The 13899-nt window shown below is 44.5% G+C and overlaps 1 protein-coding gene across 10 annotated transcripts in view; it reads left to right on the plus strand.

Moving 5' to 3' along the window:
- Positions 1 to 13899, plus strand: part of LOC112227828 (microtubule-associated protein 4) — a 146815-nt gene that overhangs the window by 53867 nt on the left and 79049 nt on the right. For 9 of the 10 annotated variants that reach the window (XM_024392753.2, XM_024392756.2, XM_042308519.1 and 6 more), the window contains exons 2-3: positions 1 to 60; positions 2599 to 2655. The exon at positions 1 to 60 is cut by the window's left edge and continues 131 nt beyond it. In XM_024392753.2, the coding sequence (XP_024248521.2) occupies positions 1 to 60; positions 2599 to 2655 (117 nt within the window). The remainder of the gene's footprint in view (positions 61 to 2598; positions 2656 to 13899) is intronic. The other variant, XM_024392751.2, reaches the window with a different exon arrangement.

The raw sequence follows: 13899 nt of genomic DNA on the forward strand, positions 1-13899 counted from the left end.
GCGAGACTGTGGGCAAGACGGACTACATCCCCCTGCTGGACAATGACGGGAACAGGGCAGGTGAGCTGACTGGAGGGGACAGGGTTAGGGGGATGAGGGGAACGGGAAGGAGGGAGGTCATTGAGCTCAGTCACTAACACAATCATAGGTCATAAGTGAAGGTGAGCAAAAGGGGTTGGTTGATCGATTGATCGATGACAATGGGAATATGAATGAACACCTGCCATATGTAGACTTATTAACCTACAGTGGATAACCTCAGACTGATGCACCGCTGGGCTTATCACTGTACATCCATCCTAACCAGGGGGCAGTGCTTAGTGAAGGGATGTGTAAGACTCTCTCAGGGTAATGCAGGGTGATGTGTAAGACTCACTCTTCTCTCTGGGTAATGCAGGGTGATGTGTAAGACTCACTCTTCTCTGGGTAATGCAGGGTGATGTGTAAGACTCACTCTTCTCTGGGTAATGCAGGGTGATGTGTAAGACTCACTCTTCTCACTGGGTAATGCAGGGTGATGTAAGACTCACTCTTCGCTCAAGGTAATGCAGGTTGATGTGTAAGACTCAGGGTAGTGCAGGGTGATGTGTAAGACTCACTCTTCTCTCAGGGTAATGCAGGGTGATGTGTAAGACTCACTCTTCTCTCAGGGTAATGCAGGGTGATGTGTAAGACTCACTAATCTCTCAGAGTAATGCAGGGTGATGTGTAAGACTCACTCTTCTCTCTGGGTAATGCAGGGTGATGTAAGACTCACTCTTCTCTCAGAGTAATGCAGGGTGATGTGTAAGACTCACTAATCTCTCAGAGTAATGCAGGGTGATGTGTAAGACTCACTCTTCTCTCTGGGTAATGCAGGGTGATGTAAGACTCACTCTTCTCTCAGGGTAATGCAGGGTGATGTGTAAGACTCAGGCCAGTGCAGGGTGATGTGTAAGACTCAGGGTAACTGATGTGTAAGACTTAATCTCTGGGTAATGCAGGGTGATGTGAAAGACTCACTCTTCTCTCAGGGTAATGCAGAGTGATGTAAGACTCTTCTCTCAGGTAATGCGGTGCAGGGTGATGTGTAAGACTCACTCTTCTCTCAGGGTAATGCTGGGTGATGTGTAAGACTCACTCTTCTCTCAGGGTAATGCAGGGTGATGTGTAAGACTCACTCTTCTCTCAGGGTAATGCAGGGTGATGTGTAAGACTCACTAATCTCTCAGAGTAATGCAGGATGATGTGTAAGACTCACTCTTCTCTCAGAGTAATGCAGGGTGACGTGTTTGACTCACTCTTCTCGCTGGGTAATGCAGGGTGATGTGTAAGACTCAGGGCAGTGCAGGGTGATGTGTAAGACTCACTCTTCTCTCTGGGTAATGCAGAGTGATGTAAGACTCACTCTTCTCTCAGGGTAATGCGGTGTGATGTGTAAGACTCAGGGCAGTGCAGGGTGATGTGTAAGACTCACTCTTCTCTCTGGGTAATGCAGGGTGATGTGAAAGACTCACTCTTCTCTCAGAGTAATGCAGGGTGACGTGTAAGACTCTCTTCTCTCTGGGTAATGCAGGGTGATGTGAAAGACTCACTTTTCTCTCAGGGTAATGTGCTTGGCTTTTATTGTTCCTATCTCCATCAATGACTTCCTTCCATCTATTCTTCCTTCCTGGGAGAGATGAGCGAGAGAATGAAAAAAAGAAAGAAAGAGAGCTCTACAAATCTTCTTTCACATTACCCCCACGCCACACACTAACATGGGTGTATATCTATTACCCATGTATGTTTCTGTAATTGTACTGTATGTGTGTGTCTGTCTATAATTTGATTATGGTGTGTCTGTAAATTGTTATGTCTGATATTTGTCTGAAACATTTTCCCCACTGCTGTTGTCTTGGTTGGATCAGGTATCCCTTGAAAAACCTATTTGATCTCAATGAGACTAACCCGGATGAGTGGAGGTTAAACGAACAATAGGTGGCCGTACTGGAGCAGCCAGGCGTCTTAGAGTTTCACATGCTGTATGAGCAGATCATGCATGTTCTAATGAAATGAACCCCAGGATTAGTCCTTAGCGTATGGGCTTCACCATCTACACCCAACCGATACCACCTTTAATCCATGGTATTGAATGTGCGGATAGCTGCCAACGTCTAATCTCACTTTAATTCAGACCTCCGTGGTTTCTGGGAAGGGCTGCCATAATTAGGCACGTAACTAGGCCCAATGGTGTAGGCAAACTATAATCCTAAAAGTGAGAAGAAGCGTGTGTGTGACGTTACATGGCCTTATGTAAGCAGCTCCAGATAAGAGACTGATGAAGCCAGACAGCGCTGGACAAGGCCTGCCATTTTGGGTCTGACGGTGTGTCACTCCAGCGGCTGCGGCCTGATTTTAGTGGAGTGTTTGTGTGTGGGTCCAGCAGACTGTGACTCAGCTGTAGGCCACGTCTCTTGTCCAGACAGTCTGTCCAGAGTTGCAGACTGTGTGTGGGCAGTTTTCCATGATGGCCAACTTCAGAAGTACCTTAGGCAGAAATTAAGTGTTGGTTCCAGCTGACGCACCAACACGCCTTGTTGTTGTTGTTGGTGTGTGTGTGTGTGTGTGTGTGAGCAGATGCCGACTCTGTGTTGGAGAATGGCGAGCAGGACGCCCAAGGGGCACAAAAACCTGGTAAGACTTGATTCCCAAAATGTTCCACTCTGAACGTACCACCTGATCATTCTCATGCACCTTCGTTCGTCACGCCTCTTTCTGGTCCTTTACTTCCTACCTCCTGTGTCCTGGTCATTTGCTTGAGTTATTTCTCTTTTTGAGTGTTTTGACTGTGTGTGGTTGGGTTGGCTCCATTCTTACTTGTATAGTCAACCAAGGAATTTCAGGGCAGGATGTGTAAGGTTAGTTATATAGTGGTAGTCGAGGATGTGTAAGGTTAGTTATATAGTGGTAGTCGAGGATGTGTAAGGTTAGTTATATAGTGGTAGTCCAGGATGTGTAAGGTTAGTTATATAATGGTTGTACAGGATGTGTAAGGTTAGTTATATAATGGTTGTACAGGATGTGTAAGGTTAGTTATATAGTGGTAGTCGAGGATGTGTAAGGTTAGTTATATATTGGTAGTCGAGGATGTGTAAGGTTAGTTATATATTGGTTGTACAGGATGTGTAAAGTTAGTTATATATTGGTAGTACAGGATGTGTAAGGTTAGTTATATAGTGGTAGTCGAGGATGTGTAAGGTTAGTTATATATTGGTTGTACAGGATGTGTAAGGTTAGTTATATATTGGTAGTTATATATTGGTTGTACAGGATGTGTAAGGTTAGTTATATAATGGTAGTCGAGGATGTGTAAGGTTAGTTATATATTGGTTGTACAGAATGTGTAAGGTTAGTTATATATTGGTAGTCCAGGATGTGTAAGGTTAGTTATATATTGGTAGTCCAGGATGTGTAAGGTTAGTTATATGTTGGTAGTCCAGGATGTGTAAGGTTAGTTATATATTGGTAGTATAGGATGTGTAAGGTTAGTTATATATTGGTAGTTATATATTGGTAGTCCAGGATGTGTAAGGTTAGTTATATATTGGTAGTACAGGATGTGTAAGGTTAGTTATATATTGGTAGTCCAGGATGTGTAAGGTTAGTTATATATTGGTAGTCCAGGATGTGTAAGGTTAGTTATATATTGGTAGTCCAGGATGTGTAAGGTTAGTTATATAATGGTAGTCCAGGATGTGTAAGGTTAGTTATATATTGGTAGTCCAGGATGTGTAAGGTTAGTTATATATTGGTAGTACAGGATGTGTAAGGTTAGTTATATATTGGTAGTTATATAATGGTAGTCCAGGATGTGTAAGGTTAGTTATATATTGGTAGTCCAGGATGTGTAAGGTTAGTTATATAATGGTAGTCCAGGATGTGTAAGGTTAGTTATATATTGGTAGTCCAGGATGTGTAAGGTTAGTTATATATTGGTAGTCCAGGATGTGTAAGGTTAGTTATATATTGGTAGTCCAGGATGTGTAAGGTTAGTTATATATTGGTAGTCCAGGATGTGTAAGGTTAGTTGTATATTGGTTGGACCTTTTTGAGGTTCAACGGCATCGTGTCACACACTGTAAAGGTACAAGGCCGTTATTCTGTCTTTCATTTCCTATTTATTAGAGGTTCATCTTTACCTTGCTCTTCTCTCTCACCTGTATCTGAGAGGCTGAATAGCCATTACTACTGTTCACAGGAACTCTATAGAAGTTACAGAATCTCCTGAATTGTGCATAAGAACCTTGAAGGGACAAGAAAGAAGGTGTTTCTGTGAACACTCATGTTCTGTGAACACTCATGTTCTGTGAACACTCAAGTGCTGCCGTGGATCACTTCAGTTTCTCAAGCGCTGAAGTGCTGTCTACTCTCGTCCTTCCATCTAAAAGGAGGTGTTCTGTGACTAGCTGAGCAGTCTTTATCAGAGTGTTCTGCCTATCTGACGGAAACTTCATTATTGCCTGTCGCCTCTGAGGTAATTAACTAACTGCAGCACTGGAGGGATGAAATGAACTCTGCTCTGCCTTTATGCCATCTCCTATTGAACAGCCCTTTTAATTACCCACTAACAGACAAACGTGTGCCGTAGGACGTCTGCATATATTTCAATACAATTCAGCAGACTGTAAGGGGAATTCCACTTTGTGTGTGTCTGTGTGTGTGTGTGTGTGTGTGTGTGTGTGTGTGTGTGTGTGTGTGTGTGTGTGTGTGTGTGTGTGTGTGTGTGTGTGTGTCTGTGTCTGTGTCTGTGTCTGTGTGCGTGTGTGTGTGTGCGTGTGTGTGTGTGTGTGTGCGCGTGTGTGTCTGTGTGTGTGTGCTTTGTACACTCCTTTTCTTTCTTTGCTTCCATTTGCTCAGTCTAATTCCTTTGCCTTTCTGACAATTCCAATCCACCACATGACCTTTTCTTGAAATACTGTGCATGACCTTGATGAGGTTGAAATTGCATGGAGGAAACAGTTAGTGTGATGCACCCATGCTCTGTTACACCAACACATACTTACCACACAAGTATAGTCCGACTCTCTCTCCCTTCAGCCCAGGTTGAGTTGAATAAGACTAGAGAGCTTGTGCCCATTGGCAGTGGGGCTGTGCCCAGCATGTCATATTGCCCGCCTGCCTTGCCCATCTGACCGTGGGTCGATGGGAGGGTGTTACTGGGGAGCAGGACTGCGGGCGGTCGTCTGGGTTGGCATGACCTCTGTCCGTCTGTCTCTGTCCCCCGATCTGTTTGCATGCCTCGGTCAGTGTCAGTCACTGCGGTTACAAACGGTGTCTGAGTGTGTGGGGGCAGTATGTGTGTGTGGCAGGGATATGCTGTGGGACAGGGGTGCTCTCAGGGAGGATGTATTCTGGACTTCCAGACCAGGCTCCAGTCCAGACTTGGAGCCTGTATTCACTTAATCCTGTCTGACTCTTGATTTGCCTCAAATCCACTGTAGGACACAAGAGGATGTCATCAGCTATATCATAGCGATGTTACGTAAATAGAAGATATGTCTAAATGATATAACGTCTACCCATTGATAGTAGGAGATTAAGATATGTCTAAATGATATAACGTCTACCCATTGATAGTAGGAGATTAAGATATGTCTAAATGAAATAACATCTACCCATTGATAGTAGGAGATTAAGATATGTCTAAATGAAATAACGTCTTCCCATTGATAGTAGGAGATTAAGATATGTCTAAATTAAATAACGTCTACCCATTGATAGTAGATGTGTTTTTTATATATATAATAGCCACCTACTGGTGATGCAATTGTGCTAGACTACTTGCACGTAGCATCTGGTCTTTTCTGGGTACATTGATTCCATTTATCATTATCAAAAGTAACCTTTTGTCGAGTAGAGTAGAGCAGAGCAGAGCAGGGGTAGAGCAGAGTAGAGTAGAGTAGAGTAGGGTAGAGTAGGGTAGGGTAGAGTAGAGTAGAGTAGAGGCAGGAGGTATAAGTAGTAACTAGGTCAGAGAATTGAGACGTAAGGTAAATGCAGAGACGGTAAGCAACTTTTGGGAGCCATGAGAATGAGTGTTTGTGTTTGTGTTTGTACTGCATGATGCCACTGGCTGCGATGCATGTAGGTATGCCACTGCATGGGCAAATGCTTGGAGTAGGCAGGTGTTGTAGTTGGCAGAACTGGTTCTGTTGTGATCACTTTACTAACCAGCACTGTTGTTCTCTTCCCTATCGCCCCTCTCACCCACCATGTCCCCCCACTCCTATTCATACTCTTATCTCTCCATCTCACTCTACCTCCTATCTACCATTCATCTCTCTGTCTGAGTGTCTCTCTCTTCTGTCATCCTCTTTTTCTTCCTCTCTTCCCTATCGCCCCTCTCACCCACCATGTCCCCCCACTCCTATTTATACTCTCCTTCCCTTTCTCTTGGATCATCTCTCCCTCCTATCTACCTCCTATCTACCATTCATCTCTCTGTCTGAGTGTCTCTCTCTTCTGTCATCCTCTTTTTCTTCCTCTCTTCCCTATCGCCCCTCTCACCCACCATGTCCCCCCACTCCTATTCATACTCTCCTTCCCTTTCTCTTGGATCATCTCTCCCTCCTATCTACCTCCTATCTACCATTCATCTCTCTGTCTGAGTGTCTCTCTCTTCTCTCATCCTCTTTTTCTTCCTCTCTTCCCTCAACTCTCCTCTCTCTTGTCCTTCCCCAACCCAAGCTTCAGAGGACTAGAACAAGCCACCGCCTGAGTGTCACCAGTGCTTCTGCTTCTCTGCACCTCTCCTCTCCCACCTCAGTACCCCCCCCCTCTATAACAACCACACCACCACCACCGCAATGCCCATCAGCCTGGAGACCTCTGTAGGAAACATTGTGGAGCCTCTCCTGACTCTCGCCAGCCTTCCATCAGCATATGGGGGTTAGGGTGCTCCACTGCCGCCAGCACAAGTCTACTCTCTCTCCTACTCTGAGCCTAGAGGACTAAATGAGCAGAAATAAGCCTTCACCTACAGAGATTATCAAGCACACAAGCACACAGTAGCTATGCAGGTACAGACTCACACACACACACACACAGATGCTTTGAAGTACTCTACACTCCAACCAGAGTATGAGTAGGGTCCTATACATTTTTTGTTGGTTGTCTGATTTTTCTCCGTTTTGTTTTTCCAGGTTTCCATTTCCCCCAGTTTTTCTTTCTTTCAGGTTTTCCATTTCAAAATCACACTTTTTTAAATAGAAAAACAACTGAATTGGATGTTTTAAGTCCATGTTTTAACAAGAATGTTTAAACCACATCAGGAGACCACTTTTGAGGTCTGGGCAAATTTAGAAATCTCAATTTTTGGGTGTAATTACCCTTTTAATTCTAGTGTGCAACTAGCAACAGACTGTTGTTTATCAGTCAAAACAAAACAAAAAACACTTGAATGATGCGAACAATCATGATATCATTCTGCCAGGCAAGCACAGTCTACTTTGTAGTTAACATTTCAACGAGAAGGGTGTTGGGAGTCTTTCCATCTACCAGAAGGTTTTCATTAGCATCATCGCTAAGGCCACACGCACCGCTCATCCACAGACGAGGAGTTCTCGTTGCATCCGCAGAAAGTTGCAGGAAATATACGAATCACTGATGCATTCTGTTCGTGTCATGATGAACTTGAGCAAATGAATACATTTTCAGTACATTTAGTCGATCCCCTATTAAGTCCAAGACATTCTAGAATATTGTTGAATTCCGCTTTAACGGCCGGATTCCGTGATTCCGTCCGCGTCCTCCACATCGGAAATTTTCTAGGGCCCAAGATGAGTGTTATAGGTGAGAGTACTGTTAATATGGCTGGTCATGATGACGGAGTGCCGTCACAAACACGCCTGTCTGTCACCCTGTCCTCTTCTCATATCCCATATGGCCCCTTGGGCTTTTTTACATATTGTTCCAGGCAGTGATGTTGTTGTTCCAGGCAGTGATGCATACTACTAGTAACTGTAATATATTGCACACACATGGGCACGCCAGGATTACTCTTCAACGCACCCACACTCCTTATTTATTCATACGTGTAGTTTACATACTCACCCACACTCCTTATTTATTCATACGTGTAGTTTACATACTCACCCACACTCCTTATTTATTCATACGTGTAGTTTACATACTCACCCACACTCCTTATTTATTCATACGTGTAGTTTACATACTCACCCACACTCCTTATTTATTCATACGTGTAGTTTACATACTCACCCACACTCCTTATTTATTCATACGTGTAGTTTACATACTCACCCACACTCCTTATTTATTCATACGTGTAGTTTACATACTCACCCACACTCCTTATTTATTCATACGTGTAGTTTACATACTCACCCACACTCCTTATTTATTCATACGTGTAGTTTACATACTCACCCACACTCCTTATTTATTCATACGTGTAGTTTACATACTCACCCACACTCCTTATTTATTCATACGTGTAGTTTACATACTCACCCACACTCCTTATTTATTCATACGTGTAGTTTACATACTCACCCACACTCCTTATTTATTCATACGTGTAGTTTACATACTCACCCTTTCACAAAGTTTCTCGACCCAATTTACAATGTAGCAATCTCTCTCTTTCAATTCTCTCGCTCTCTCTCTCTTTCAATTATCTCGCGCTCCCTCTCTCTCTTTCAATTATCTCGCGCTCCCTCTCTCTCTTTCAATTATCTCGCGCTCCCTCTCTCTCTTTCAATTATCTCGCTCTCCCTCTCTCTTTCAATTCTCTCGCGCTCCCTCTCTCTCTTTCAATTATCTCGCGCTCCCTCTCTCTCTTTCAATTCTCTCGCTCTCCCTCTCTTTCAATTCTCTCGTTCTCCCTCTCTTTCAATTATCTCGCTCTCTCTCTCTCTTTCAATTCTCTCGCTCTCCCTCTCTCTTTCAATTCTCTCGCTCTCTCTCTCTCTCTTTCAATTCTCTCGCTCTCCCTCTCTTTCAATTCTCTCGCTCTCCCTCTCTCTTTCAATTATCTCGCTCTCCCACTCTCTTTCAATTCTCTCGCTCTCTCTCTCTTTCAATTATCTTGCTCTCCCTCTCTCTCTCTTTCAATTATCTCGCTCTCCCTCTCTCTTTCAATTATCTCGCTCTCCCTCTCTCTTTCAATTATCTCGCTCTCCCACTCTCTTTCAATTCTCTCGCTCTCTCTCTCTTTCAATTATCTTGCTCTCCCACTCTCTTCAATTCTCTCTCTCTCTCTTTCAATTATCTTGCTCTCCCACTCTCTTTCTCTCTCTCTCTTTCAATTATCTCGCTCTCCCACTCTCTTTCAATTATCTCGCTCTCCCTCTTCTCTCTCTCTCTTCCTTGTGTCACTCACTTTCTTGGTGATGTTTTATTATGCTTCAGTTGACAAGTTCATCTCCACACACACACACACACACACACACACACACACACACACATAAACTTTGATTAGATTTGACCCACAGTACCACTGCCAGCCGCTCTCCTCCCGTCAGCATCTTGTCTCTTACTGGGACAGCTCTGCCAGCCTGCTCTCCTAACACCAAACTCACGCTGCTTCTATCTCCGATGTCAGGTTGTCTCTGTCCTAAAAGTCTGGGCTGTTTCTGAAAGTCACATTTCTCTCTAACACACTACGTTTTAACACATGCCACTCGATGTGAAAGTTTGCACGCTTTCTCATTCATCTGTCTTTTGTTTCAGTTCAGTTTAAAGTAAGTCAAGTGAAAGTTAAGGATGACTTAAACATATTTGCGAGGTTTACCAACCTCTTTTCCCCGATGGCTTTGCTGTTCTGAGAACGTCGTCCCCTTGATTTTGACGACTCTTCGTGTGGTTGATATCAAGCCTCCCCTCTGCTGGATAGCCCATCTGTGTACAGCGCTGTTTTTCTAGACTGTCCGCCCGTCGTAGTCTGTCCATCTGTCTGCACATTGTGCTAATAAACTCTTCCACAACCTGGCTCTGCATTCCTCTTTCTTCACCAGTTAACCTCCAATTAACCCCTTGTTGATTTTGTGAATGTTGCTTTGTGCTTTTCGATGTTTGTCGATCCGGTCTTTTTATTTCCCGTTCAAATGATATCGTGAAATGTTAGTTCAGTCCGCCGAACTCTCTTTTTCCTGAAGGCGTTGAAAGACCATTCTTACCATAGTAACCTTTCGATGCTGTGTGTTTTAGCCATGTTACAACTTACATTAGACATCACCCTCTGTTTCAGAAGCCTGCTGGTGGCCGAAACTGGTACACTTTAACAGGGCTTTTTTTTAAATAGCCTGTCTTAATATACAGTATAATATATTATTCATATTAACAGATAAACGTCTGAACCATCCATTTTAAGGATGGGCGATTTAAATGGAATTCATTTGATTAATTCAAATGTATGTTTTTTCACAACATTCCATTTGCCTGAATCGCCAGAATGACGGGGGTTATGACTGTTTATGTCCGCTTGTTTTAATGTTGTTTTAATGTTGTCTCGTCTGACCAACTTCTTTTAGCAGGCATTGTAGAAAATGAACCCAGGTCTCATAAACGATCTCTCAAGCACAAGCCCACATGCTAGTGTTAAGCCAGACAATCGTTCCATTTAAAGTCTAGCCAACTTGGCTCTATTTGCTAGCTAACAGTTGAATCGTTATAAACACACCCTTCTGTTCATCTCCAACTGTTTGAACACACTCCTTCGCTCCTTCTGCTGTGGCTCTGCGCCTTCCCATTTTACACACACACACACACACACACACACACACACACACCAAGCCCCTGCCACTCACAGCAACAAATATGAATCACTTCTTCCTCTCTGACAACAAGCAGTTTCAACTCGCTATTTGCGTTTGAGGTTTGGTCCAACAGAGTCATTTCTGTAATAGAGGAGAAGTTAACCTTTCTACCTATTCCCTTTGTATGTCTCAACTCCTCAAACTGCGTGACGAGCAGCCCCCTATCAAAACAGAGGTATCAATGAACATTTCATTCTGGAAAACGAAAGCTCAGTTTGTGTTTCAGACTGTAATACTAGCTATCGAGTCTGTGTTTTATAAATGTGCAATGAGCATAAAAACAATTATATAAAGGAGTTGGCAACTCAATCTTATTCTGAGAAATAAGGTAGGCCACTTGCTTTCAACATCTGAACAAAGTGGACAGGCTAGAATGTGTTCCAACAGTTGGAGACGAACAGAAGGGTGTGTTCATAACAATTATACTGTTCTACCCTGTTAGCTAGCAAATAGATCCAAGTTGGCTAAACTTGAAATATAAAGATTAGCTGGCTACTCACTAGCATGTGGGCTTGTGCTTGAGAGATTGTTTATGAGACTTGTGTTCATTTTCTCCAATGCCTGCTAAAAGAAGTTGGCCAGTTTAGTGAATGTGCATTATGCATGGTTCTGTTTCAATTTGGAACAAAAAGGCCATTTTGATAGACTTCAAAGCCAGATCAGTAATTACTGGGGGGGGGAAAGCAGGATGAGCTAGTTTAATTATTAGTGGGTCTTATGGTTGTGGAAGGCAGGTATAATTTCACAAGCACTGAATTCATTAGATTATTGCTGACTGTTTGAAATGTAGTATGTTTGACCTTTAATTGTACAACAAAGCATATTTAGAAAACTTTTTTAAAAAAAATGAAGACATATATCATGAATCACCCATAAGTTGAGATAGGACTGGGTGATATGACCTAAAAATCCTAACTCCATTTGCCACAAACAGAACCTTGGTTAATAGCATTAGCTTATTGAGATAGGGAATAGTTTTACCTTCAATGAAGTACTCTGCTTGGTTTAGTCATGTTTCTGAAGAATAATGTTTCTTACACTAATTAATGAGGACACCCTTGCCTGAGTCGTTAATCAAGCTACTTTCACAATACAAGAGGGACGAGAGACAGATGGATACGACCACAAAAAGACACTTGTTTTTTCCTACTGTTTTGATGTTCTTGTCTAACACAGCCTTTACTCTTAGGAGAGCTCTGTCCTTCTTCGTTCATTTAACTTTACTCAGATCATCCTGACCTGTCTATTTCCTCTCCCCTCTGTGCCATTAGACTGCAGTTAGCACTGTGTGTGTCTGTGCATCTGTGTGTCGATGTTCGTGTGTATGTGCTCTCCAGTTCTCTTCTGGGCGGAACAGGGGGCCTGGGTAGCACTGCTGCGGTGTGGCCTCTTGGCAGGCTTCTCTCTGTCTCTCCAGTCCGGAGGGAGATCTCCAGCTCGAGCTGCAGCTATATGGGTCAGGTTGGCCTACTTACAGCTGGGGGCTGCAGCAGCAGTGGCTGGATGGCCCCACATCAGATGTGCTTCATGGGGAGGCAGAACAGAGGAGAGCGGGAAGGACAGGACCGTCCCTCCAGAGACCTACAGGAGCCTGCCTCCGAGTCCTCAGAGCCCTGGTCCTGCCAGCTGTGTCACCCACATCCCTGGGAAGAGTGAGAGGGAGACTGCCCCTGCCATGGAGCGAGACGGAAAGAGAGAGGGCAAAGATAACTTTGACCTATACATTATACATGCTTACTTTCATTAAAATGCAAAGTTACAGAGCTGCCACCAGGAGAAAGGTAGGAAGAGAGCTTGACAGAAAGACTGAGACAGAGACCGAGAGAGACCGAGAGAGAGAGAGACCGAGAGAGAGAGACCGAGAGAGAGAGACCGAGAGAGAGAGACAGAGACCGAGAGAGAGAGACAGAGACAGAGAGAGACAGAGACCGAGAGAGACAGAGACCGAGAGAGACAGAGACAGAGACCGAGAGAGACAGAGACCGAGAGAGACAGAGACCGAGAGAGACAGAGACCGAGAGAGACAGAGACCGAGAGAGACTGAGACCGAGAGAGACTGAGACCGAGAGAGACTGAGACCGAGAGAGACTGAGACCGAGAGAGACTGAGACCGAGAGAGACTGAGACCGAGAGAGACTGAGACCGAGAGAGACTGAGACCGAGAGAGACAGAGACCGAGAGAGACAGAGACCAAGACCGAGAGAGACCAAGACCGAGAGAGACCGAGACAGAGACCGAGAGAGACCAAGACCGAGAGAAACAGAGACCGAGAGAGACCAAGACCGAGAGAGACCGAGACAGAGACCGAGAGAGATAGAGACTGAGACCGAGAGAGACTGAGAGAGACCAAGACCGAGAGAGACAGAGACTGAAAGAGAGACAGACTGAGAGAGACCGAGAGATATAGACAGAGACTGAAAAAGAGACAGACTGAGAGAGACAGACAGAGACTGAAACAGACAGACTGAGAGAGACTGAGTTTGACAGAGACTGAGCTTGACAGAGGCAGAGACTGAGAGACAGACTGAGCGTGACAGAGACCAAGAGAGACAGACAGACAGAGACCGACTGAGACGGAGAGAGACCGACTGAGACGGAGAGAGACCGACTGAGACGGAGAGAGACCGACTGAGACGGAGAGAGACCGACTGAGACGGAGAGAGACAGACAGAGACGGAGAGAGACAGACAGAGACGGAGAGAGACAGACAGAGACGGAGAGAGACAGACAGACTGAGAGAGACAAACATAGAGTAAGAGAGACAGACAGAGACTGAGAGAGGCAGAGGCTGAGCGAGACAGAGACCGAGACTGAGAGTCAGACAGACTGAGAGTCAGACAGATAAACTGAGAGAGACAGACAGAGACTGAGAGAGACCAAGACCGAGAGAAACAGAGACCGAGAGAGACCGAGAGAGACAGAGACCAAGACCGAGAGAGACCAAGACCAAGAGAGACCGAGACAGAGACCGAGAGAAACAGAGACCGAGAGAGACAGAGACCAAGACCGAGAGAGACCAAGACCGAGAGAGACCAAGACCGAGAGAGACCGAGACAGAGACCGAGAGAGATAGAGACCGAGAGAGACTGAGGCCGAGAGA

Source organism: Oncorhynchus tshawytscha, linkage group LG29 (genome assembly GCF_018296145.1).
Source record: "Oncorhynchus tshawytscha isolate Ot180627B linkage group LG29, Otsh_v2.0, whole genome shotgun sequence".
Taxonomy (NCBI): Eukaryota; Metazoa; Chordata; class Actinopteri; order Salmoniformes; family Salmonidae; genus Oncorhynchus; species Oncorhynchus tshawytscha.